The 27957-nt window shown below is 53.3% G+C and overlaps 1 protein-coding gene across 1 annotated transcript; it reads right to left on the bottom strand.

Moving 5' to 3' along the window:
* Positions 1-41: 41 nt before the first annotated feature.
* Pla2g4c (phospholipase A2 group IVC) lies at positions 42-27867 on the bottom strand. Its single transcript, XM_026381856.2, has 19 exons — positions 27803-27867; positions 25807-25954; positions 25468-25604; positions 21508-21700; positions 18635-18755; positions 17463-17603; positions 15643-15696; positions 14344-14397; positions 14139-14237; positions 12889-13023; positions 11677-11832; positions 11084-11179; positions 9760-9914; positions 6345-6516; positions 5489-5639; positions 3407-3627; positions 2116-2182; positions 1772-1903; positions 42-462 (listed from the first exon to the last, which is right to left on the bottom strand). The coding sequence occupies exons 1-19, from the start codon at positions 27865-27867 to the stop codon at positions 42-44; spliced, it is 2718 nt and encodes a 905-aa protein (XP_026237641.1).
* Between the last annotated feature and the right edge of the window lie 90 nt (positions 27868-27957).

The raw sequence follows: 27957 nt of genomic DNA, 5'->3' as shown, positions 1-27957 counted from the left end.
CCAAGGGGGCTGCAGCAGCGAGGTGAAATGACAAGGGAGAGTTAGGTGGCTTTGGTCTCCATCACCACATCCATTTTGGCCACATGAACATTGGACACGGTGGCTCTGATGCTCAGGGAGCCATGCTTCAGCTCCAGGGCCCCCTGAGGGGTCTGCAGGATGCACTTCGCCACCTTGGGATCTGGGGCCTCCTCCTCCATGATGCCATCAAAGACCTGCTCCAGGTCGTCCTGGGCCAGCGGCCCCCTGAGCACGGCCAGGGCAAACTGGATGCGATGGAGGGCGTAGCTGAAGGGGACGGAGAACAGCAGGGCCAGGTGCTCGTCTGGGCCCTGGTAGGCCAGCAGGCCCGCTGTGCCCTGGAAGCTGGAGCTCGTCTTTGTGAAGGAACAGTGGACGGTGGACTTCGGGGGAAGCACAGGTGGTGGTCTCACGTGGGCCTGGCCACTCCGACAGCAGAGCCTGGGAGAGAGGAGTTGGGGGCCCCGTGTGTCTGCAGGCAGTGTTGTGCACTGCACGAGGGGGACTCAGGACTTGGGAGAGACACTCGTCCACTAGGTACCTGGATTTCCCCAGGTCCACCACCTACCGTGGAGCTCCTGTCGGCTACATTGATTTGTCCAACATTATGAACGCTAGGCACACGTGTGCAGAACTAGGCCTACAGCTAACTCTTCCCCTGCGTCAAACGCCAGGGCACCCGCCAGAGGGCACAGGATGGAGCTCTGTCCATCTCTCCAATCCCATGTCACTCAGGGCTTCTCCCACACCCTCCCTGACCCAGCCTTCATCCTGTGCCTTAAACAGACTAAGTCACTCCTGCCAGGGCCATGGCTACCTGCTCAGCATCCAGGCCCAGGCCACAGGCTCTCCCTCTGGGGCCTTCCCAGAGCACCACCCTCTTTCCCAGGACCCTCGTGTCACTCCCAGCACACACTGAGCCCTGTGTCTTCACAGCTTGGACCTCTCTCCACACGCCCCCTGCAGATCCTTGGCTCCCAGGTGTGGGTCAAGTGTCCACCCCTGAAATGCTTGCTGCCATACAGGTATGCAGTAGGCACCCAATAAATGTTTATGGAATGAGTGAATGGACACCGTGATGAGCAGGGCTGTGGGGCCTGACCCCCAGGGCTAAAGACCCAGTTAACAAGGACAGAGGATCCACAAGCAAGAACAAGCCCTGAGCAGGACATGAGAGAACTCTGGGGTGGTGGGAAGGCCGGGGACAGCAGAGCGGGTGACAGGGAGACCTCTCAGGTTGGGGAGAGACCAGCTCCTGGCAGGACAGAGACTCGACCTGAGATAAAAGATGGACAGCCAGGAGGGATGGGAGCTATGGCCTGTAAACAACCTGCCCGAAGGAGGGGAGGGCCACGGGCGGCTGAGTCCAGCCACCGTCCTCTGCTCTTCGTGGAGTCTGTGATTGATTGGTCTGTACCCACACACTGGAGCCATTGGGTGGGTCCTGTCGTGAACTGAATTGTGCCCCCCCCCCCCCGCAACCCCCAGACTCGCATGCTGAAGTCCAACCCCGGTGCCTCTCAACGGGACCTTATCTGCACAGAAGCTTTAAGACGTGACTCATCTAAAGTGAGGTCTGTAGGGTGGGGGTGCCCTGTGTCCTCAGAGGAAGAGATCAGCAGGCACACAGAGGGGGACCACCCTGTGAGGACACAGAAGACAGCCACCTGCAAGCCAGCAGAGTCTTCAGGGGACACCAGCCTTGCAGACACCTGAATGACCTTCAGGGAGGAGACAGGAAGGAACTTACATGGGATCCTTGAACGTCACACCTGTCCTGTTGGTGATCTTGATGCTCACAGTACGGGAGCCCCGCACGTCCACCACTGTGTCCTCTAGAGAACACTCCTCTTCATCCCCAGCTGGGAGCTTTTGGTCCTCGCTGAGATCCAAGCAAGAAGCTGTGACTTTCCCCCACAGGGACCTCTAGAGCCTGGGCAGCTACTAGTGAGACACAGCAGGGAGGACCCCGATGCCCCCTGAGGTTCCCACCCAGAGCCGCTGCCTTCAAATACATTTCCCCCAGTGACAGATTCAGGAGCTGCTGAGTCTCCCAAGCTCTGCGCAACCCCACCTCCAGCCCACACAACGTACCTGAACTTGAACTTGACTTCTTGGTAGAGCCCTCCTGGGCTGGAGATGGTGAGCTCCTCCACCTCTCCTGAGCAGAGATCCGCAGGGTCCCTGGGGCTGCAGCAGGTCTCTGTGCTAAGGGCCGACCCAGGTGCCAAGGGCAGAGAACTGACAAGACAGGGCACAGTCCTGAACCGTGGCAGCTCTGGCCCTGCACCTGCACAGCCTGCCCTGTCCTGTGCACCCACTGTACCCCTAGGGTCCAGGGAGCAGAGCAGGGCCCTGTCCCTTGTGCTGCCTCCTGAGCACTGCAGCTTGAGCCTCAGAGAGGCTTCACCCAAATGGTGTCACCTGCCTCCATTTCTATCCCCAACTGAGCAAAGGAACCCAGAGGTGGTAACACTCAGTGCTGGGAGAGGGGACCCAAGGGACTCAAGACATTCATCAGGGGCCACGTCAGGGTCGTCCCATGTCTGGCTGGACTGTCAGACCATCAGGGAGATCTCAGGGAACTGGCTGCCCTCAGTGCCTCTAGCCACTTGCAGCCTCCTCAGTCCAGGGCTCTGACTCAGTTTCCCCAGACTCCTCCTTCCAGGAGGCCCTGTGTCCACAGAGCCAGCACAGAGTCCACCAGCAGGACATGGACACCTCACCAGCTCCCATCACGAGGGCTCATCTGCCTCCACCCCACACTCATAGCCACCAGGGCACACGCAGTAGCACTGCCACGTCTTAAAGACCAGAAAGTGGGTTCCCAAGTTCTGCAAGGACCAGAGTCATCAGCAACGCAGCTGAAGTCATTCCATCCAGGAAAAGAGTCCCCACTAACCCCCCTGAGGGCGCCCACTTGCTTACTTATGCCCAATTCTCCTGCAGTTTTCTGCATGCCCCTGTCCAGTGTCTAAGCCTCTGATCAGGCAGAGCCAGGCTCTCATAGAGTCAGCACCCACAGCTGTAGGGACACTGTCCCGAAGGAACCTTCTGCACAGCACAACTCCTGAAGTAGCTGTGATTTGATATGTCCTAAATGCCATCCAAAGAGCATACCTGACCCTTCTTAGAGCTGCAGAAGCACATTAGGTCACTCAAGCCCCTGATAAGTCCTACAACAAAGAGCACTGTTTAAATGTCATCTGGACGGGGTGACTTTTGCTCTGTGGCGACATGGGAAGTTCTAGAAACAGTTTGCTTGTCATGTCTGGGAGGTGCTCCTGACTTCTGAAGGGCAGAGGCCAGGGACTGAAAATCATCTTCCATTGCCCTGCGGCCCCACAGTAGGGCATCATCCAGCCCACACGTCAGCTGTGCTGACGGGGTGGGGGTGGGGGGGCCTGGGCCACCTGAGAACCAGTGTGTGGGGAGCCCTGCACCTTGTGGATGGGGCTGGGTGTCTGGTGATTCCCAGTGGGACCACCAGAGCCTTTCCAGCCAGCTGGAGTAGGGACTCCGTCTTGCAGGAGAGATGGAGAGGTGGAGGCCTGGGAGGGCTGGGCCACTGCCTTCCAGTAGGCGCCCACCACAGAGAGGCCACAGCTGCAGAAGACAGGAGGTGCCAGTGAGGGGCAGGGACACTACTGGATATGCTGTGCCATCTGCATTCCCAGGTCCCCAGAGAGGTTTGCATTGCCCTGGGGCCTGGGGCTCCTGATTCTGTGAGATGCACCCACACTTTCCAGTCAGCTCCCTTGTCTCTTCAATTGTCCAAGATCAGCTTTTTTGAACCAGGTAAAGATCTCAGCCTTTCTAATGCTCTGAACATCTCTGAAGACTCAAAGGAGTCACCATCATGGAATTTTGAGGAAAACGCTTGAGAATTAACTGAGAATGATTAAGGACGCCGGCCGTTAAATGATACATCTGTGTGTCCCTCAGGCTTTACCTACTGACCCTGGAGAGGGGCAGAGCCACTTCCCTACCTTCTCCAGACGGAAGAAGTGAGGCCAGAGAGGAACCTGAGGACCTGGAGCTTCCCACCTTGCCTCCCTACGGAGGGACGGAAAGACAGTCTCCTGGGCTCTGTGTGACCTCTGCTCATCCAGGCTCGGGCCACACAGGTACCAGGTGGTCCTCTGAAGACTCCTTGCTCACAACTGGGGCTTCCTGGTACCTTGAGAAGAAAATTCCAACTCCTCCCTGGGTTTCCTCCTCTGGGCCCTGCCTACTTCCCTGTGGCTGCATAGAGACTCCCACAGATGTCCACGTCTTAATCTCTGGAGTGTGAATATGTCACCTTCATGGCAAAGGACCTTTTCAGGTGTGGTCAAGTTAAGACTCCTCAGGTGGGGAGTGGTCCTGGTCCTGGATTATCAGGGTGAGCCTAATGCCACCACACAGGTCCTTCTTAAAAAGAAGGCAAGCAGTCAAAGTGAGGGACCAGAGGAGAAGCTGGAAGCAAAAGGTCAAGGCAGAGGCCACAAGCCAAGGAATGCAGACACTGAATGTCCCTGAAACTGAAAAGGCAATGAGGGAACCTCTCCCAGACCCCTCAGAAGGAATCAGCCTGGCCAACCCTTTGGATTTAGCCCACAAGACTCACTTCAGATTTCTGACTTCCAGAACTGTGAGATGACAAAGATGAGGTTTTAAAGTTACTAAGCTGGTGGTCACTTGTTACAGCAGCAAGAGGACACTGATACTGATGCCTCATCTCCTCCACCTCTGTCTCTCAGACTCTTCTCCTGCCTCCCTCCACCTCAACTCTACATAAGCAGCACCCTTGCTCCAGGGATCTCCACCTCCCCCTCCCCAAGGAGAAAGTGTGGAAGTTGATCCTTCACTTCATTCAGAAACTTTCTCTGATATGACCCTTCAAGTAGCTCGACCTGGTTCTCTCAGTGAACCCCAAGTTGTCTGTCAAATTGTGTCCCCCCAAGTTCCAGTGCTGAGGTCCAACCCCAGCACATCACACTGTGCCCTTCTTTGAGATTCATGTTTAGAGCGGCAGAGTGGAGTGACCTTGCGAGTGAGCTCTAACCCACACAACTAGTTTCCTTTGATAAAGGGAAATTGTCCCAGAAGACCCAGAGAAGGAAGAGCATGTCAAAGGACAAAGGGGGAAGACAGCCATCCCTTCCCAGCTCAGGAGGGAGACTTGGACAACCTCCCCATGCCCCCAGGAGGAGCCAGCCCCGCCCACCGCTGGGCTGGGATTTCTGGCCTCTGGACAGACAGACAGTAAATTCCTGTTTAAGCTCCCCAGGAAGCCAGCCACTCTTCATCCCTCCCCCTAGCCCATTCTCTCCCTGACGGTGCTCAGGGTCTCTCTCCATCACAGAGGCAAGTCCCGAGGGGCCTCTCTTAACCTCTGCAGTCCTCACGCTAGACACAGAGAAAGTCTCCAGCACATGCTCACCGAGCGAAAGCCAAGGGCAGGGCGGGGTGGCCTGACCCCTACCTGGCCACATTCTTCACCTCTCTGAGGATCTTCGTCTTGTTCATGTCAACGTTCTTCTTGGACACCTCCAGGAGCTGTGTCACCATGTCCCTGCTGTAGCTGTCGGCCCGCTGGAACGTGCTGTACCTGTCTGTCCATGACTGGATGTCATCTGAAGGAAAGCACCCAGGTAGGGACAATGAACTCTGGAATTGTGTCCCCTGACTCCAGGTCTTGGCTAATGTCCATGGTGGCCAAATCCAGCCGGCTCCCTATTTGACTTTACAAACAAAGCCAGGTTGGCACTTAATGTTATGAAACTTCTCTATATTTTAGTATCTGGGTCCCCTGCCTGCAGAAGCTCCACATGAGGACAAATTTGTATTCTTTTCTGTTCATCCACGTCACCCGGAAGAGCAGCTGACACCGCCTGGGTGACGAGCCAATATTTGTTAAGTGAAGAAGGCAGGATGCCCCTTACCTGCGAGTGAGCCTCTCACTGGAGGGCAGAGTGGAGAGACCCAGAGGCCACTAGAGCCCGGCGTGGGAAGTGGAACCCCAGCCCTGCAGGACTCCCACACTGCGTGCCCCTCTGCTCACCTGAGCCTGGATGATGTGTGGGGTGCCCAGGAGGCAGAGGGTGCACAGGCAGCAGGTCAGAAAGGCTCCCAAGTGAGGAGGCAGCATGCAAACCACCCAAGGCTGAGACAGCAAGGGGGTGCCCTCCAGGAGGCCCCAGGGTGGGCAGGGCGCAGTCCTCCTGCTCACACTCATTGTCCCTCAGTCACTGAAGGGCAGGCCTGGTGCTCTCTGATGGGCCCGGCCCTGCCCAGCGCTGCCAGCCTCATGCCTCCCTACCCCGTCCCCCAGTGCTCACCTCCGCAGTTGTCGGTGTTGAACAGGGGGAAGTGCATCACCACGGGCCCAGCCGCCCCTCTCAGGATGTGGCAGCTCCTGGGCACTCTAGACCACTCCTGGAGCGCAGCCTCCTCCACTGGGGGGAAGGGGATGCCATGGTGCTGGCAGTACTTGGCAGTGTCCCTGATGGTCTGACAAAGGGCGATAGGCTCCTGTCTCAGGATGCTCAGAAACCCCCTGGGACCCAGAGACCCAACAGAACCCCAGCCAGGAGCGCAGACTCACGGCCAAGCAGGCGCTGGCTTGGAGGGGGCAATGCCTTCTCACAAGGAGAAAGTGCACCCTCTTGGCAGCCCACCAGGGGATGGTGTTCCTGCTGTTCACAAGTTTGGGAGTGACCCTAGGGGCTGGTCACACTGACTCAGGGGGTGAGAAAAAGAGAGACCAAATGATGGTTTGGACCTCAGCTCTGCCACAAATGACATGGTCCACGCCCATCTCATCAACCCCACAAGAGACACCACGCTATCACCTCATAGTGGGCATGGACAGTGACTTAGACACCCTAGGCAATGCAGTGCTGCTGCTAGTGATGGCAGGTCAGCTACAGGGTGCTTTGACACTGTCTAGTTGCTGCGTTGGAAGTAAGTGTGGTGGCCGGCTTTCTGTTACTATCACCAAATACACAAAATAACCATTTTATGAAGACAAAAGTCTTACTCTGCACCATGGATTTAGAGGTTCCAGCCCCTGATCCACTGGCCTGTGGCTCTGAGCCTGTGGCAAGGCAGTGCTTCATGGTAGGAAGCAGGAGGGAGCAGAACCACTTGCATCTTGAGCCACAGAGCAACAAGAGAGAGGGGAAGGGCCAGCATCCCACATCCCCTGTGAGGACACACTACCAATGACCACTGAGCCAACACCTAAGGGTTCTACCACCTCCAGTGTGCCACTCTGGAGACGAGCTTCACAGGGCTCTTGGGGACAGTCAAGGTCCAAACTGTAACAGTAAGGAGAAAGAAGCAAGCCAATCTATCTTTAATATAAATTTTAGTAGATCCAATATGCCAAAAGCATGGATAATCAATATAAAATGGTGGACAAGGTCTTTTATATTTGTTGTCTTCATCCCCTCATTAAAATCTGGGGGGAGCCTCACATGCATCACATCTCTCTTCAGAGGGCGCACATCTGAAGTGCTCATTGTCACAGGCTGCTGGTGGCACCAAGGTGACAAGCAGCTTTGTGCCATGTTCTCTGAAGTTCCACCTTAACAGGCTGCTGTTTTGGTATCAGCACTCCTGCTCCTTTCTGCACCCCCTGGGAGCAGCAACCTTTCTGCTGAAGATCAGCTAAGCACCCGGCACTGTGAGGAGCCTTTGCAGACTTCACTAAAATGGGTCGTGCCATCCCCATTTTGCAGATGAGAAAGCCAAGGCCTGGAGGGTGAGCCCACTGCTCAGGGTTACACAATGAAGATTTGAGAGACTGACTCCCAGGACCCTGGTCTTTCCACCTTTGCCACAATGTCTGGAGATCTTTATTTCAGAAGAAATCCTGGAACCTAGAAGCCTGACTAGCCCAGGGTGCAAAGGCAGAAGACAGGGATAGAGTGGCTGGCCCTGGCAACTGTGAGGGCAGAGGTGTCTGTCCACACTGTAGAGATGCCCACTGGTGTCTTTATGGGTGTGCACCGTCATATCATACCACACTGAGTGGCCACCATCGCGTGCAGCATGCTATATTGGAGTGTACTACAGCAGAGGTATGACTGCATATTACACAAGTGTATATATTTGGTGGGGTACTGGGGATTGAACTCGAGGACACTCAACCACTGAGCCACATCCCCAGCCCTATTTTGTATTTTATTTAGAGACAGGGTCTCACTGAGTTGCTTAGTACCTCAATTTTGCTGAGGCTGGCTTTGAAATCAAGATCCCCCTGCCTCAGCTTCCCAAGCCTCTGGGATTACAGGTGTGCACTGCTGTGTGCAGCTTGTGTTTGTATTTTTAAAGAAAATATTTGCAAGCCCCATATTAAGTGGCAGGTACCACAATAAGAACCTCACCAGTACTGACAAGTGTTGACCAGGTGCAGTTCCTCACCATATAGTGACGCTTGGTTGACAACAGATCACACATCTGATAGTGGCCTCCTGAGAAGATGATGGAGCTGGAAAGTCCCCATCACCTCTGCTGTCACAGCTGCCATGATGCTGTAGCACAAGGCAGCACTTGAGTTGGTGGTGATGCTGGGGTAAACAGACCTACTGTGTTTTCGATTGTATCAAGAACAGCACAGCTAGGCATGGTGGCGCATGCCTGTAACCCCAGCTACACAGAAGGCCGAGGCAGGAGGATTGCAAATTTGAAGGCAGCCTCAGCAGTTTAGTAAGGCCCTGAGCATTTTAATGAGACCCTATCTCCAAATAAAAAGGGCTGGGGATGTGACTCAGTGATAAAGTGCCCCTGGGTTAAGTTCTCAATTCCCCAAAAATAAAAAGGCACTACTATGAAGGTGAATGTCTCCTTGCTGGTTTCTGTACTTACTCTGCCTTGTACCATTATTTGGGACCTATAAAAAGGTTACTTCAGGTGTCCACCGGGGTGTGCAGCAGCAGACTCCAAAATCTCATGTCCCTGCATCTCTTGCTCACGTGGAGAAGCTTCGTGGTGGGTCTGAACAAGACTACCCATGTCTCAACTGCACAAGGACCCTCTGCGACACTGGCAGGAAGCTGAAACTGTCCCTCTGCATTTCCCAAAACATGCCCCCTGGGAAGCTGAGGGTTCTCTCGGTGTGTAATTTTAAAGACAGTGTTTCGAAACCCCCGCTGTGTGCCAGGCACTGTGCTGAACGCTCCAGGTATTAATTTAATCTGTGTAACAGCCCTGAGAGGAGGAATCCATTTTGCGCTTGAGGGAACTGAGGCACACGGAGGTGCAACAGCCGCTGCAAGCGGCCGAGCGGGCAGGCAGCCGGGATAACCGAGCAGCGCACCAGAGAAAGGAGAAAGGAGACAGGAGCTGGTTGCCGAGGCCAGTCCGTGAAAACCACGCTTGGGTTTTCTCCCACTCAGCAAGGGCTGCTGAGAGCCAGACCCCGGGAAGCCAAGATGAACGGGAAGAAATACGTGTGCACGGGGGAAGCAGGCTCAGCGTGGGAAGCTCAAAGGTCCCCAGTCAAACTAGCACAAGTCCGGGAGGACCTGGAAGGTGCTAGAACCGCCTGCCCAAAGAAGGGTCCAGCAAGGTCTGGGCTGGATCTAGAAACTCAGAGGCATCACCAGACCCTGAATGCGTCAGGACCCAAGGCCCAGTGGATTTGCCTGCAGCACCCCACCCCGCCCACTTCCCAGCTGCATCCGGGTTCCTAGCTGCGGAGCTCAGAGCTTGGCCTCCACCCGGGACCACCCAGGGCTCCTCGCTTACCTGGAAAGGATCCCCCGCGCTGAAGTCGAAAGAGAGGATGAGATCAACTTGCCGAACTGGGGGCAGAACGAGCGGGTAGGGGGTGTTGATGGCGAATCCTGCATCGACCAGGTGCAAGAGCTCCCGAGTGTGCATCGCCGGGTCTCTGACGCCACCTGCGGTGCCCAGGAGGAGAACAGTGAGTCCTCACCTGCCAGCCTCTCTCCTAATGTGGCCTTCCTATGGAGACTGTGCAGCTTGGTGCACCCATGCAGCTGCAGCCCTGTCCTCACGAGCACCTGGAGAGGGGGCCAATGCCCAGCCAAGGTTCACCACTGCCAAGGTTTCAGGGTCCCCAAAGGCTCCTGTGCTAGAAGCCTAGTCCCCAGTGTGACTGTGCTAGGGTGGAGGGACTGATAAGAGGTTATTAGGACCTGGAGGCACCATCCTCTTGGGGATTCATGTTGCTCTCACAGAGTGAATTATTAGTCCCAAGAGAGAGCAAGTTGCAATAAATTGAAGCCACTTCACATACTTGACCTCTCCTTCACATAGCCATTTCCCTTTTTTATTCTATGGCATGTTGTGGTACAGCCAAGCAGGCTGTCAACAGAGGCTGAGCAGATGGGGTCACCTGAACTTGGGCTTTCCACCTCTCAAACTTTGAGTTGTTAAAACCTCTTTTCCTTCTAAAGTACCCAGCCTCAAGTATTTTGTTAAAGCACCAAAAAAAAAAAAATGAATCAAGACAACTTCAAAGCTACACACAGCAATGACCAAGGAGGGCACAATTTGGACCTTCCTTTCCTGAAGAAGGTACCTTCTTGATTTGCACAAAGGCAACAAGTGTCCAGAACACAAAGATTCCCACTGTTGTCTTATCACAAGAGTGGGGACCTTTCCCAGGAGCAGGGGCAGCAATGCCCTGGGAAAGGATGTTCATCAGTTATAAGAGCAGAAGCTTCTGAAGTCTTACAGAGCCATCTCTGGGCCAGAGTTCTTTCTACCCACATGGTAGGGCTCAGCCTGGGAAAGCACAGTCCATGCCAGCCAGATCCTATGCCTGACCAACAAAGAATAAAGGTGTTGCTGTTTGTGTCTTTTCAGAGCCAGAGAAAACCATCAGCTCTCAGGGACAAGGACTTCACAGTGTCTCCATGCAACCACCAGGCCACAGGTCCCTCACCATGGACCACCACCCTGGGGAGGTTCCTCGCTTCAGACCAGCCAGCCCTGCCAGCCTCTCCCTGGCCCCCGGGGAAGGATGAGCTGAGATTTCCTGGTCCCTGTCCCTCCCCATCCCATCCCCATAGACATCAAGGAGACAGAACAGGGGCTTTCTCACCGTGTTTATGCAGGAAGTTGTAGGTGGTCCCCCATTCCCACTTGGAGCAGCATATAGAAGTTTTAAACAGAAAAACAAAATAGTCCCAATATGCAACTAGAGGGAGAAACGGAGAGAGCCAGGGTGAGGGTTATGAGATGGATTTTGTCCCCACTCCCCAAAGTCTACGCTGAAGCCCTGTATATGGAGACAGGGTCTTAAGGAGGAAGACTGGGCCAAATGAGGTGGTAAGGGGATCGCTCATCCAGGAGGACATGTGTCCTCATTGACGGGAAGGGACACAGGGACATGTGAAAAGCAGGGCCACACGACACAGTGAGCATGCCTAGGAGAGGGACCTGGGAGAAGCCACCCTGCCGGCGTCTTGATCTAGGACTCCAGCCTCCAGGACTGTGAGAAAACGGGCGTCTGCTGCTGGAGCCACCCAGACCGTGGGCCTTTGCAAAGGCCACCCGAGCTGACTTGTATCCAGAGACCAGTGGTCCTGGGTGTCCCTCAGGCCTCTGTGGCTGGGCTGCAGATGGTGCTACTGGGCAGCTGCCCCTGCAGAGGGCGGGTGACACAGCAGGGAGCACTGGCGGCATGGCACTCACCCTCACCCATCAGTGATGTTTGCACTCGCCACCTGGGGTCCTGCTCCTGCCTCTGGAAGCAATAGGCCAGGTATTCCAGGAACTGCTCCTGCTCTTCCAGGGAGATCTCGGTCCAGCTCTGGATTATCTCAGACATCCAGCTGTGGTGGCACTCATCTGCCCCAGGAGACCCGGGAGGTGTCACACAGGAGAGCCACAGTGCTGTCCACTCAGCCCTTCGAGGACGCCTGACAGCGCCTGCGGTTCCTGGTGGCCTCGCCCTAGGCGGCCCCCTGCCCCACACCCCCTTCTGGCCCAGCGCCCCTCACCACTCCCCCTGCCCCCCAGTGGGCTCCTTCTTCCCATCTCCTTCCCTGTCCCCCTCCTCTGTTCCTCTTTGCAAGCTGGTATCTCTAGTATTGGGGTTTGGTCCCAAGCCTTCACCTCTTCCATCCTCCCCCCACCCACAAGGTAGGTGGAGCCCCCCCTTCAGATGGGAACGCTGCACACACCGGCCGAGTGCCCCAGGAGCCAGGCCGCCTCAGCAGGGCACATGCGTCCCCTCCCCAACCTTCACCACACTCCGTGAGGGGGACCTAGCGCCATCCCTGCCACAGAGGAGGCACGGAGGGGTGAAGTCACTTGTCACGCGCTTCCCCATCTATGGATTCCCTACTCTATGGATCTCTTGTGACAACCGTCAATCCGTGGGCCCAGCCCCATCCCCAACATGATCAACTCACGCCATGTCCTAAAACAAAGGCTAATTAGTTATCAGCACTTAAAAATGGGAAGATTTCCTACGGAGCCCAGTTTTTCTGGCTCTTAACCTGCAGGATGGCTGTTATGCGCATTGGGGTCCGGGTGCTTGGGTCCCAACACCAGCACAAACTGTGTGAGCCTGGACATGTCACTCAACCTCTCTGTGCCGTTGTTTTCTCATCTGGGAAGTGGGGATAGCCTGAGCACCCACTTCACAACCTGGCATGAAGACCAGACGCAGCGACATGACAGACATGCAGAATCCAGCCTGGCACAGTGACAGGGAGCATTCCCACTGTCGAGGGTGCCTCTTCTACAAGGGCCACTGGCAGGGGCAGAGCACCCCATTAGGTCCCTCCTCGCCTGCGGCTCCCCATCGCCTCAGCCCCCTGCTGACCCTCCCCGGTGAGAGGAGACCATGAGGGTGGAGGAGGAGAGAGACCCAGCCCTCCCGCATCCCTGTGCACAGACCTTTCCTCTGCGCCTCCAGTTCCTGCTGCAGCCCCCGGAGTTTCTCCTGGATGCTGGGGGATTTAGGATCTTCGACATAAGCCATCATCAAATCCAGGAGCGCCACTTCCACGCCTGCCCCAGGGATTGCCCTCCCTGTTTAGAGCAAAAAAATACCCTCAGAAGCACGTTGACGCTCGGGGGTGGGGGGGCCCAATGGCGGGGCGGCTCAGTTCCGCCTCCTCCCAGGTATTTGCTTCAAGTCACACCTGCAGTCAGTCCACCCACGGGTTCTCCCAGGTGCCCAGAGCCCTGGCCCACACACCCCTCCTGGGCCCACCCTCTGGTGCGAGTGTGTGGGAGAATGAAGCCCAGTCCCTTGCTCCAGGGGGGACAGAGCCTGAGGGTCAGGCTGGGCTCCAGAGCCCCTCAAGACCAGGTGGGACCTCACCCCTGCCCCATCCCCAGCCTGGAGCCACGGTGAGGTCTGAGTGGCTTTGTTGAGGTGGTTTCTGCATCTGGCCAGGAGCAGCCAGAGAGGGCCCAAGAGGGACACCCAGGAGGGACACCCAGGAAGGACACCCAGGAGGGACATCCAGGAGGGACACCCAGGAGGGACATCCAGGAGGGACACCCAGCCATACTGCTTTTCTGTATGAACAAAATAGAAGCTCTTGGCACCTTAGCCCAGAGAGGTGGGGGCTTCTGCTTTGGTGCAGCATGGCCCCCTGCCCTGCCCACAGTGCGGCCTCTCCCCCCACGGGCCACGTCCTTGTGCTCCTTTGCGCTCTCCCTGGGAGTCAAGCCTCTCTCTTTTGTGACTCTTAGCACATAGGACATATTTTCCCTCTCAGTTTGCCAATCACCTCGGACTGATCCCACTTGCTGCCTTCGACACACCCAGAGCCCACTGGACAGTGCCCATGGTGCTGGCCTCCAGGGTGTTGGCCTGGACTGATTCTGCCCCTCCTGGCTTGTGGCCTTAGCACGTCACTTAGACCACATGCCTCTTGATTTCGGTGGTCACCCGTCTTGTGTGGCTCTCACAGAATGCCACAGGCTGGGTCATCTACAAAGAGCAGGAACTCATCTCTCGCCTTCTGGAGGCCCAGAAGCCGGCACCCCGTGAGCTGCTCCATCCCATGGTGGGAGGCAGACAGTAGGAGGGAGAGGGGAAGAGCAGGCCCACTGGCGAGGCCACCTGGGAGAGTGACATTAAGCAGCCTGTGAAGGCATAGTCCTTGTGACCTAAGGACTTCTTAGGGCCCCACCTCCCAACACCATTGCACTGAGGATCCCATTCCCGGCCGTGAACTCTAGAGACAGACACACAGCTATCCCCAACTGCACAGCTGGCAGGGAGCTGGTGCCTGGGGGACAGCGAGCACCGAAGGATCAGCACTGGTCAAGCCTGAGGTCAGCGGCTGGGTCCCATGCCCAGCGTCCCCAGGGACTCACAACAAGGGGGGTACTTACCTTCTATGGGATGGTACATCAGCAAGAAACTTTCTCTCAGGCTGGACAGCTTGTCTGCGAGAGAGCAGAGGCAAGAGAGGGTCACCAGCTGCGCTGCACAGTGCTCCCAAGACGCGTGCAGATTGCCTCCCGGGAAGGCCTTCCTGCCAGCGCCTGCCACCAGCGAGGCCCTGCTGCGGCTCTTCAGAGCTGCCTTCCACTCCGCCCTCAGTGAGCTCAGACGCTGCCTTGACATCCCCAGTTTACACCACGGAAACTGGCAAACACCAAACCGGAGGACTCTCCTGTTGCCAGGGAGCAAGCTTAGCACTCCCTCCAGATGCGCGGAACTCAGAGCCACCCCCCAGCCATGGCCAATGCTGGGCAGTTGGAGGGGACAGCAGCTCCGTTCAACTTTAACTAACATGTGGTGAACACAGACGTCAAGGAACATCCAAGCAGGACACCTAGAACAGTGCTTGGCACACAGGAGACACCAAAAGTAGGTGTTTGGGAAAGGGCCAGTGGCTCAGATGTGAGTTCTTAACAACAGGAAGGATACTTCCATAGACACCCAACGGGACCACCATGTCCAGCTACGTGTCCGGCTCTGGTCTGGGCATCTTAGACACATCAGGCATTTAAACCTCACGCCTTCTGTAGGAGACTGGGAATTGCTGTGGTCTCCACTTCAAGGAGGGAGACATTGGGTCACAGCTTAAGCAGCTTTCCTGGGTCACCAGAGCACACAAGACACAGCAAGGACGTGGATCCAGGCACAGACTTGGATCTGAACCACCACAGACCCTGCATGCATGCTCACTGGCCAATGACTCAAGGAAAGTCACTGGCCTGTGACTCCGTGGATAGCAGCAAAATGCAGTGACTATAGCATCCACTTCTCAGGAACATCATAAGGACTGTGTGACAGAGCAGGTGTTCCCAGTGCTTTTATCCACCTGGCCCTGTCCCCACTGCTTGAGCAGGGTAAACTCACTGAATCTTCATGACTGCTCCTATTACCACCCCATGTTATGGATGCAGAAACTGAGGCACAGAGAGATTGAGTAACTTTCTAGAGGTCACACAGCACGTGTAAACTGGGAAAACAATTCTTCCAAGGCAGCCTGCACTCTCAGCCACTCTCATCACCCTGGCTGCCCCTGATAAAGGCTAAGGAGATGGCAATAATTTCAAGAAAGACAGTTGCAAGGACAATGACACACAGGTCTTTCATCTTCCATGTGTAGGAAAAGTATGGTGAAAATCCTTGTATAAAATACCTTGAAGCTTTGACCCTTTTGTTCTCCAAATACTCACCCCAAATAAATTTCCTGATTTCTTCAAGGCTGGCTAGAGCACTTCCCCATAAACCTACAGAGACAACAGAAGTCAAGTCACAGTGGATCAGAGACCGGGAACTAGAGCACAAACCTTGCATCTGCTAGAAGGAAGCACAGGATCAACACCTGACCCACCAGTGCAGACACCAACCTCCTCAACCAGACACCTAACGCTCAAGACCTACAACTGAGAATCAAATACCAGGACAGCATCAAATTAAAAATCTGCTGCAAAGCAAAGAAAATGATTGAGAGTGCGAATAGAGCTCACAGAATGGGAGAGATCTTTGCCACCTGCATCAGATAGAGCAGAGACAGCATTAATCTCCAGGAAAAATAAAGAACTCAAAAAATGGGATGTGGCTGTGGCTCAGAGGTAGAGCGCTCATCTAACACGTGCCAGGCTCTGGGTTCGATTCTCAGCACCACAGAAAAATAAAATAAAGATATTGTGTCCAACTACAACTAAAAAATAAAATATTTTTTAAAAACAAGAACTCAAATATGGCATTATGTAAAAACGTGGATGTGTAACCGATGTGATTCTGCAATCTGTATTTGGGGTAAAAATGGGAGTTCATAACCCACTTGAATCTAATGTATGAAATATGATATGTCAAGAGCTTTGTAATGTTTTGAACAACCAATTAAAAAAAAGAGCTAAAAAAAATAAATAAAATGACCTTAAAAAAAAAACAAGAACTCAAAAAACTCTACACAAAAAGAAAAACCCAAATAACTCAATCCACAAATGGATAAAAGAATTACACAGACTTTTCTCAAAAGAAGAAATACAAATGATCAACAAATATATGGTTCAACATCCCTGGCAATCAGGAAATGCAAACAAAACTACATTGAGATTTTTAACTTGCTCTAGTAGGAGTGGCACTCATCGAGAAGACAGATAATAAATTGGATAGGGTGGTGCACACCTGTAATCCCTGTGGCTCCGGACGCTGAGGCAGGAAGATCGCAAGTTCAAAGCCAGCCTCAGTAACTTGGAGAAACCTTGTCTCAAATAAAAAATAAAAAGGGCTGGGATGTGGCTCAGTGGTAAAGCACCTGGGTTTAATCCCCAGGACCAACCAATAAAATACAAATAAGAATAGATGCTGTCAGGATGTGGGGGAAACGGTCCACACATTAATTGCTAATGAGACTGCAAATTAGTACAACTGCACTGGAAGGAGTGTACAGATTTCTCAAAAGACTAGGAATGGAACCACCCCCTGATCAGCCCTCCCACTCCTCAGTATCCATCCAAAAGGGCTAAAACCAGAGTACTCTAGTGATATCGGCACATCAAGTTCATAGCAGCATGATCCACAATAATCCAGTCATGGAACCAGCCCAGCCGTCCACTCACAGACAAGTGGATAAAGAAAATGTCACACACACACACACACACACACACACACACACACGAGAGTTTTACTCAGCCATAGAGAAGAATGAAATAATAGCATTTGCTGGTAAATAAATGCAAGTGGAGAAGATCATGCTAAATGACATAAGCCAGTCTCAGAACGTCAAGGGCCAAGGGTTTCTTGCACACACAGCAGCCTGCTTATGTGAGCCCTGCCATGAAACCACCTCTCCTGGGTCATCTGCTGTCTCATCAAGGAGGCCTCTGAGAGGCACAGATGACCCAGACGGAAGAATGCACATTCCTGAAGCCCCTTTCTTTTTCTTCCAGAAACACAGGCGCTGGGCAGAGCTCAACCCTCAGGAGGGACACTCCCATCTCCCCTCCACTTTATAATCTGCTCATCCCCATTGGACCCTGGTATTGACCTCTCAGGAAGGTCAGGTCTCGCTCGGGCTCTTGTCTGACCATTCTGCCCTCCTTGAATTGGCTTCCAAAGTGGGTGGCGGCCACATAGGCCCTGAGCGCAGGGTAGCCAGCGTGGTGAGGGGTGAACTCGAACCAGGTCTCTGGGGAGGAAGCACAGGGTGAGCGGTCAGCACAGAGCCAAACACAGTAGGTGCTCAGGGGAAAAAAATCTCTGAAACACAGACTGTCAACCAGGACATAGTCTCCAGACTGCGTGGCCTCAAAGACTCGGTGGGGATCCCACCCCCAGAGCTTTGAGTCCTTATTCTGCTGGCGGCAGCTTCCTATGCCCACGACATCCTGCTGCCAGTCCTTCCCAAGCCCCCACTCCCATCATCCAGCTGCAAGTCCCAGCTGTGGGAGCTGGAGCGCAGGAACGTCTAGACGCTGGGACACAGAGGGCTCTCTGCGCATGCCAGGGAGTCACTGGGATGCTCCAAGGAGGGAAACCACACCATCAGATTTTTGTTCTGGAAACTTCCACCAGGCAGCCATGGAAGGAGGTGATGTGAGACCCTGTCCAGGATGTGGTGAGGAGGGCCGTGGACTCTGGGGAGGAGAGGCAGTTTTGATGTCTTGGGAAGGACTGGGCTGGAGGGCCTTCTGGAAGGATGGGCTACATCCCTCGGTGGGGAAACAACACAGGCTCCACGTTGGGAGGAGAGAGACCAAGCAGCAGCCCTGGGGACTACTGAGCCTGGAGAGGCCAGGAGATGTCCCGCACGGGAACCCCACCCGGGTGGGAGAAATCAGGCGTGTTTGCTGCGTGGACAGAGGCGTGTTCTGCTCAGGGAGCTGGGTCAGGAGGGCTCCATCTCAGGGTCTAAATTGGAACTTCTGGAAAGCCATAGCACCTGGTCCCAGGAGGAAGACGCGGTGTGAAAGGGAAGAGCCACCCCCTGCTCGGGCCCTCCAGTGCCCCTGTTAGGACTGTCTGATCCACAGCCAGCCAGCGTGTGCCCTCAAGTGGCTTCTAGGGCCTCCCTCTCCCTGAGCGCCCCGTCCTGGCTGCCCTCCTAGGAGCCCTTGCTCCTCCGGGGCTCCCCAGAGGGAAGGTCCGAGGCGCTTCCTGGCATTTCACCCTGTGCCTTCTGACCCCCAACCCTCCCCCTCCCTCCGATGTTTGGCTTACTCTGGTTTTTTTCCTTCTGCCAGGCAGAGTGGAGGTCATTGTCAATGGCTGCAAATATCGGGTAGGGCATCGTCCCCTCGTCCACAAGCGTCTTCATGCCGGACAAGTGAGAGCCCTGCAGCTTGGAGGGAAAGTACCGAGGTTGACTGGAGGGCAGAGGGTGCCTGGCTGGCTACACGGCTCCTCCCATTATGGGGACCTCCCTGCACAGTCACTCTGGGCTGGAATGTCCGTTCTCCCCTTTCATCTTTGGAAACCCATTTCAACAAACGACTCTCAGTGCACAACAGGTGTTCGTTCGGTGGATGGCTGTAAACACAAGCGTCATCTTTTCTGCACCTCTTTCCTGGGTGCCCCTGGGAGGATCAACTGCAGCCTGACCTGTGTGCCTTGTCCCTGCCCCTGAACCTTGTACAGGTGGCTTGGTGTGGTCACAAGGTCCAATGCTGGGGATGGACTGCCCTGCTTGGTCTCCACACCCACCGTCTGACCGCAAAGCCTGGGTGTTTAACCATCTTACAAGGTGAAGATCAGCGGGGCAAATGCAAGGCTTCCTGTGTCTGTCCTTGTGGGGTTCCAGCAACACGCGTGGCCAGGAATTAAAAGCACACATTTAGTTGGGAAACCCCTTGGGAACAGCAGGAGTGCAACCAGGTGGGAGCAAGGATTTGCCCCATGTGGGATCCCTGAAGGGGCCTTCACACAGTTCCCACATTGCATACACCTGCGAGGGCAACAGCCATGGACAGGGGTGACAGGGCCTGTGTCCACAACTTCTCAAACGCTCACACTGGGGGAGGAGCAGTCTGCCTCATAACAAATTACTTTGGAGGGGAGTATCTGGGAATTGAACCCAGGGCTGCTTCACCACCGAGCACATCTGCAGTCCTTTTTATATTGTTAATTTGAGACACGGTTGTTGAGTTGCTGAGGCTGGCCTTGAACTTGCCATCCTTCTGCCTCAGCCTCCAGAATCACTGTGATTACAGGCTTCTGCCACCACATCAGGCTTGTAACAGAGTTCAGAGGGTACAGTGCCGTTCTGTTAATGGCAGATCCTACGCTGTACAGTGGATCTCCAGGGCTGACTCACCTCACATAACTGAAACTTTATATCCTTTGAGCAACAGGCTCCCATTTCTGCCTCCCCTCTGCCCCAGATCCTGCAGCCACTGTTCCAGCCTTGGTTTATGAGAAATAGAAAATCTCCATGGTCCACTTTCAAAATACAGTATTTAACTTTAAATGTAAAATGACTTTGGATGTAGGAGAGGCAGCTGGAGGGGAGAGCAGAGTGGAAAGTTACAAGCAGGTTAACACCAGAGGGTCAAAACGCACAGCACCTTGACAGACAGGTGGTGAGAAGGAAGGGGCCACCTGGCCCCCAGAGCTAAAGGTATATGTGCCAAAAGGGGGACTTTCCCACCACAAGGGACAAAAGGAGGTGGGGACAACTAAAGATATATTTGTTTAAATAACCCAATGGTCATTTCAACGGATGCTAATGCCTAGTGGTCAAGTGCCCTCTCTCCTAATAGCTATTGGAGCCAAAGTTTGCTGTCAGCCCCACCCTAGGGACAGCAAGCCGGTGCCCTTGCCTCAGGGACAAAGCCCAGCAGACAGCCTGCTCTGTGCGCCTGCTTTGGTCTTAATTGCTGTGCGTCCTTCTGCACATGGAAAAAAAATCCCGCCCTGCTGACAGAGCTGATGAGCCCCCACATGTTCCTTATTGACTTCCGGGGACGCAGGACCCCTGATATTTCCAACATGCCGATGACAGTTTGACTGTCCCCGAGGCCTCCCGGAAGTGGAGCCATGCGGCCTGGATACTCCTGCACCTGGCTCAGTTCAGCAGGTGCAGTCCCAGGGACCGGCCCATGACGAGCCCCGACCTGCACCTCTGACACCAGCGCCTCAGAGCACAGAGGTCTTAGGAGGAGCCGGATAGTTTGTACCTTAAATTGTGACAATGGCGTCACAGTACATCCAATTGTCCAAACTCCTCTAGATGTACATGTTAAACATGCACGCAGGTCCAATATTGTGTATATCAGTTACATCTCAGTGAAGTTTAAAAGCAGCAGATTAAACTATGAGAGAGAGAGAGAGAAATATCCCGACTCCACTCTCACTCTATTACAGGTCCCCTCTGTCATTGCTCAGGCACACCTGTCCCCCAGGTGACACTCTGGCAAGAATCCTATTCCCACAAGTCTTTTCAGCCACCATCCCATAGTGCAGGCTTTCTCCATCCCTTGCTCCAATGTCTAAGAAGAGGACAGTGTTAGCCCAACCCAACAGGTAAAAACAGGAGTCCATTGGAGGACCACCTCATTTTGGGCTCCCACCCCATGGTCACCCTAACACTCCTGCTCTGAGAACTGCACCCCACATGGAGGTCGCCGTGGCACCATGGACATTTGGAACCTAGGTAGCATCTGCCCTGACTCCAGATGACCGGGTGGTGTCTTCAGGCAACAGGGGGCTCAGTCCCGGGGTTGGAGGCTCTGGAGGTGAACACCCGGCTGCTGTGGGGCTGGGAAAACATGTTCTACTAAGTTCATGGAGAAGCTGAAAAACCAATCTGCCCACACTCAGCCAGGGACAGAGGAGAGAAAGTCAACTTGGGTCCCTGCTGCCCTCAGACACCCTGGGATCTTTCCTAGAGAGCAGGTTACTTTATTCTTGGCATAAATGAATCAGAGTCTGATTCTGCTACTTGCAACAGGAGCAATATCTTTCAGCCTTGAGACAAGAGCTAGGCACCCAGATCTGGAGGCTGAAAGCCTTAAAAGGTGTAAAGGGACATGTTGACCAAGATCTTCCCTAGTCCTACCCCTGAAGCCCCAGGTCCTCCTCTGGGGGTGACTTACTTCTCGGGTTTGTTTGGAGACGACCAAGTAGGCCCAAAAGTCAGTCAGAGAGTAATTCTTCAACGTCTTCGCTGACCGGACGGCTTCCTGCAGGCTACCATGCCAGTCCCACTCCCTCTGGTCAAATCGACGTTTCAGTTCGGCCTCGATGTCTTCCAAGTTCCCGTCCTTGGCATAGAATGAAGACATTGCCCTGGGGATAGAGGAAGCAGGCTAGGCTGTGTGGAGGGCCTGACTGTGGACCAAGAGGGCTGGGAGGGCCTTCATCAGCCCCCAGGCCTCCCTTCCTGGGAGATGTAAGTAAGACTGCAGAACATAAAGCTCAAGGGAGGCTTCAAACAGCCTCTGGGATAATAGTTCCATTTTATAGACAGGAAAATGAGAGCAAGACAGAAGCGATTGATGAGAGCCAAATAGCGTTTTTCAGACTAACATTTATCAAGAGTTGATAGGCCACTGTCACAGGTGTTATCTGTAGATCTCTATAACAAACCAACAAAAAGTAATAAGATTATCTTCAATTCACAGAGGAAGACACGGAGGCACAGAGAGATTAAGCAACTTCTGCAAGATCACATAGGTAATGTGAAGTAGAACTGGATTGTTTCCATATAGTCAACCACCTTCCCATTATCTTCTGTAGCGTGCCTGAGAGCATCATGCTGAAAACGAGCCCAGATAGGTAGACTTTTCCAAGGAGGAACACCTGGCCATTCCTAGTAAGGAGACTTGACATCCATTTGTTCAGTCAATAGTTTTGCTGTTCGTATACTACTTCCTGAGTGCTGCCCAACCTGGCCCTGTCCAACGTGCTCAGCACAGCCACACGCAGCTCTTGAGCCCTTGAAATATGACAACTGTGACTTAAGAATTGGATTCTCAATTGTACTTAATTTTAATTAGCTTTTTAAAAAATTTTTAATATACATATTAGTTATAGATGGACATGATGCCTTTTTTAATCTATTTTTATGTGATGCTGAGGATTGAACCCAGTACATCACATGTGCCAGGCAAGCGCTCTGTCACTGAGCCACAACTCCAGCCCCAAGTTGAATTAATTTTTCCAATTTAAATTCCACTTGGTTCCTGGGAAGCGGAACCACATTTGGAAAGAGGTGGGTCTGGAACACTGCTTCTCAGCTGCACATTCACGGTCACTTCCAACAGGGCTCGAGCTTCTGCACTGGAAAGTGCTGAGTGTAAACTGTGCACGACTCTCAAAGAGAGTCTGAGAGAGGAAAGAAAAATCTGCTTACTAGTGTTTGTACTGACCTCATGCCAGACCACTAAGGTCTCAGAAGTGTTGGGTTAAAAAGAAAACACACTGTTACAGTTTGTTACAGCTCTTTTAAACAACGCAACTAGAAAATTTTATTGTTATTAATTAATTTATTGTCCTGGGAATTGAATCTAGGGACCCTTTACCACTGAGCCACATACCAAGTCCTTTTCATCTTTATTTTGAGAGAGGGCCTCATAAAGTTGCTGAGGCTGGCCTCGAACTTGCAAACCTCTTGCCTCAGCCTCCAGAGTCGCTGTGTCACAGATGTGTGCTACCATGCCCAGCTTAATACTATTTTTTGAAACAGGGTCTCCCTGGGTTGCCCAATCTGGTCTCCAACTCCTGGACTCTAAGTGATCCTTCTACTTCAGCCTCACTAGTACTGGGACTATAGGCTTGGCACCACTGCACCCGGCTTGAAAATTTAAATAAAAGGTGCAGCTTAGGCTGTGTTTCTATGGGATGCATTGCTTACCATTGTCACCTTGTTTACAACAGCCCTCAAGCCTGTTAACCTCTCTGACATTTGCGGAAACCAAGGCCCAAGGAGGTGACATGGGCGCATAACAGCTCACAAAGGACAGCTCCAGGAATTTAAGGCTTCCTCCCACCCACAGGCTGCAGCACCTGCACCCTGAAGGAGATGTTGCCTCTCCTGGGGCAGCAGCGCTACCTAGGGGTAGCCACAGGGCAGTTCGGCTAAGCCCTGTACCCTGTGGCTGGGAACCTGGGGCTCTTAGGTGTGAGAGGCAGGACCAGCCTCGCCCCTGAGCTCTGTGTCCCTGTTCTTCACGCTGGTTCTTGCCATCCGCCATTAACCTCCTCTCTCACTCAGCCCCCAGCCAGTCCAGCCTCTCCTCCCGCATGGAAAACGTGCCCAGGTGGACGAAGGTCTGCCCTGGGCAAAGGAGCAGGCTCTGAGTCCCCTTCATCCCTGCCATCTGGGGCCTCCAGAGTGAGCAAGTCCCCCAGACCTAACGCAGTGCTCTGTCATAAAGGCAGGGGAGTCTCGATCAGCTGTATTCGTCTCATCCACCTGAAGCGTAAAACCAGTCATGGACGTGAAGGTTCATCACAGGCACTTACCACACTGCTTGTCCCAGGCCTTCTGTGGTCCAGGGAAGCAGTTCAGTGTTTGTGGCCTATTGCTGGCACAGAGCCCCTAACGCCCTTGGGAGTTCCTGATGACAAGAACAAAGTTGTCCCTTCTGTTCTAATGAAATGACTCTTGGCCCAGGGCTTCTAACAGCTTCAGGATGGGGCTGGTCACCAGGAAGACCAAAGCTTGGAACTTTCAGCCCAGATCCACACCTCCAGGGCTAGGGGCAAGAGGGGCTGGATATTGGGTTCAATCCCCAATGGGCAATAATTTAATCAATCATGTCTCTGTGATGAAACCTCCATAAACCCTAAACCACAGGGTTCAGAGACCTCCTGGGCTGGGGAACTCATGGACATGCAGGGAGAGAGTGTGCTCGGAGGGCATGGTGCTCCCTAGCCCCCAGCCCCTGCCCTGTGCACCTCTTCCTCTGGCTGTTCCTAACTTCTCTGCTTCACGATAACTTGTAAATGGAAGCAAAGTTGTTCCTGAGCTCTGGGAGCTGTCCTAGGAAATTGTGGAACCCAAGGAGGAGGTCATGGGAATTTATAGCCAGTCCCTCAGAAGTCCTGGTGGCGCAGAACTTGGTGTGTGACATGGAGCCAGTCCTGTGGGGCTCAGCCCCTTTTGCTGGTGGGATCCCACGCCACTCTGGGTAGACAGTGTCAGAATGCACGCAATTTGTGGGACACCCAGTGGTGATGGAGGCTTGGGGAAGAGCGCAGGAAACATCAGGACAGTGGTCACCAGAGAGTGGGAGGGTGGGGAGGCAGGGACTGGGCAGAGGCTGGTAACAGGAAAGAGTTACTGCCAGAGAGGAGTGAGTCCTGGTGTTCCATCACACAGGGGGGTCCAGGCAGCGAGACTGTATCGTGTCATTCAAAATAGCCAGGAGAGAGGACTGGAAATGTTCTCAACCAGCAGAATTGATGCATATTGGAGATGGTGGATGATCTAAGCATCCTGAGGGATAATCACACAATGCACCTAGGTACCAAAGCGTCACACTGCACCGCATGCAGACATCATTATTATCTGACACTTAACCCAGTGAGTCCCAGCTTCCCAGATGTCAAACACGCATAAAAACTTAAAGAGAGCTGAGTGTCGTGGCACACATCTGTAATCTCAGTCACTCAGGAGGCTGAGGTGAGAGGATCTCAAGTTCAAAGCCAGCCTCAGCAACTTAGTGAGGCCCTAAGCAACTCAGTGAGATCTTGTCTTTAAATAATAAAAAGGGCTGGGGATATGTCTCAGTAGTTGAGCTCCCCTGGGTTAGATTCGTGGCATTAAAAAAAAAAAAAACTTAGTATAGCATATAATACACAACATTATCTACTAATTATATAATAAAAATGATTGCGTATAATTATAATAATAATACATACAATCTAAATTTTATTTCCAACCTATTTTAATACACCACGGCAAAATTTATCGAATTTTTACAAAACTGAAAACTTGTGACTTAATGGGTTAAAAAAAAAAAACAGAAAAAGAAGACAGCACACATTTGGTTATCAGAAGGGAAAACCTTCTTCACCTTCCTGACCAACCGGAAGTGCAGCCAACTCACCAAGTGGACCCTGAGACACCCGCAAGGTAAGTGACGACATCCAGCAGCCCGTGTCGCCTCAGCTCGCTCAGGACCCCGAGGCAGGCGATGTGGGCACGCAGCCCTCCGCCAGAGCACAGCACAGCGATGACTGGAGCCTGGGCATCAGGAAAGGCCAGTTAGAGGGTCTGCGCCTGGGGACGAGGCTGTCCCTTGGGCAGGGGTAACCTGTGTCTGTTGCCACCACTGTGGAAGTGCAGGTGGGTGTCCTCCTATTTCCGCCCCTGTCCCGTGGGGCTGAGAGGCACCCCAGAACCCTGCAGGGGGGCATCATGGGCCCGGGAGCCTCCCCGTCCTCACCTGCTCCGCCTGGATGCACAGTCCGTGCAGAGCCCTCAGCACCTGGTGGCCACGTTTCTGCACCGCCACCCTCTCTTCTTCCTGGAGCCCGGGGATGATGAAAACCCCAGAGCTGACAGGGAGGAAAAGGAACAAAACACTTGAGAAGCTTCACCCTGAGAAAATGAATAATACTATCCAGTTTATCCAGCATGATGCCAGCCGGGGGTAGCCACCAGCCACCAACCGGGAGGTGATGGAGCAAAGGTGCAGAGAACACATGGAACAGGCAAAACAAAGAACCACAACTCTCTCAGGGATGACTCTCTACAATTACAATATTTTGGATCAAATGAGTATAAATTCAATTAGCCCTCAGCATCGGCAGGCTCCACGTCTGCAAATTCCACCAACCTCAGGTCAGACACAGGGGAAACTGAGGATGTATATATGTTTTTCTTGCCATTATTCCCTGAAGATACAAGGTGACAGCATTTACATTGTATCAGGCTTTGGAGTCATTGGGGATGATTATGATTACATTATATTATTATTAATTATATTATATTTCATAAACTATATTGGAGCATCCAGGGATTTTTGGGGGTTGATGGTGGTCCTGGAACCAGTCCCTTGTAGATACCAAGGGAATTCTTCAGTAGATTATTAAGATTAATAGCATGGCTAGGCATGGTGATGCACCCCTGAAATCCCAGGGGCTCTGGAGGCTGAGGCAGGCGGATTGCAAGTTCAAAGCCAGTCAGCAAAAGCAAGGCACTAAGCAACTCAGTGACACCCTGTCTCTAAAGAAAATACAAAATAGGACTGGGATGTGGGTTGAGTGCCCCAGAGTTCAATTCCTGGTACCAAAGAAAGAAAGAAAGGGCAAGGTGCAGCCACAGTGGAAACAGCTTAGCAGCCCCCAGTGTCGAACAGAATTGCCACATGGTCCAGCAGCTTCATTCCCAGGTGCACAGTGAAAAGACCTGGAAACAGGCGTTCCTGAAAAAAGTGTGTACCCGCGTTCACAGCAGCACTTCCTGTAACACCTGACAGAGGAACACAACCCAAAAGTCTACCAAGTGACAACTGAGCATAGTGAGTTCCAGCCAATCGTGGAGACATGGCTCAGCCCGGAAGAACCTGTGGCCCAGGTTGGAAACACCACCGCAGGCAAGGGCCAGATCCTGCGTGATCCACCTGTACAGGCAGATCCAGAGACAGGAAGCCGCCCATAGGTGCCAGGGTTGGGGTGGAAAGCAATGAGTGACACTCCATGGTGCAGACTCAGCTTCAAAAATGCCCAGAGTGAGGTGGAGGCGGTGGTTGGACCACATTGGTATGTTCTCAGTGTCACCAGATGATTCACTTTAAAATGGCTACAAGGGGCAATTTTATGGCGCCTGTATTTTTCTGCAATAAAAAACTAAGTAGACAAAACAATTAACACCAGCCACCTATTTCCCTCTACTTTTTACAATACAGCTACAAAGCATTAAATTGCATGTGACTCACCTGTTTTCATTGTGTGGGGATGATGTGCAGGGCTGCCCGTGGCTCATCTTGTGCAATGGCCTCTATCTATTTTATTTGAAATGTTTTCCTTGATCGCTGCACGCCCACTTCCCGTTTGACAACAGGTTGAAAGAAGACGGTTTGGGTTCTGGAGGGACCTCTAGCTGGGGGCACGATTCCAGATGAAGGTTCCCTAGAACAGATCAGATCCTGGAGCTGTCCTCCCTGCGTGCTTCGTTGCCTAACCAACATCCCGGTACCCAGCAAAGACCTGGGGTGGGTGGCAGGAGGGAGAGAGGGTAACTCAGTCCTCTGGCAGATTTGCTGAAAGCCCTTTTGGGGAACTGTCATCCGGCTCCCTGGCTTTGGGCCAAGTGTGTTCTTGTCAATTAATGGCCTGTTCCTCAACCCACAGGACAGAGGTCCTCTCAAACCATCTACAGTAACATGGACATTCCCAGGATGAAGCTAAGCCAGAGGCCAAGGTGTGTCTTGAGCACACCTGTCATTTCGGTAGCCATTGCCCACCCGGAGCACGGCCCACACACATCCCGGGTCTACTGTCATTGTGCTCCCACATCTGTCCACCATCTACCTGCAGGTACGGGAGACTGTCACTCCCTGGTGAGCAGGGTAGGCGACTTGGTGAGACCACAC

The sequence above is a fragment of the Urocitellus parryii genome, chromosome 15, assembly GCF_045843805.1.
Source record: "Urocitellus parryii isolate mUroPar1 chromosome 15, mUroPar1.hap1, whole genome shotgun sequence".
Classification (NCBI taxonomy): domain Eukaryota; kingdom Metazoa; phylum Chordata; class Mammalia; order Rodentia; family Sciuridae; genus Urocitellus; species Urocitellus parryii.
Note: the sequence above shows the minus strand (reverse complement) of the source record. Positions and strands in the feature narration are given on the sequence as shown.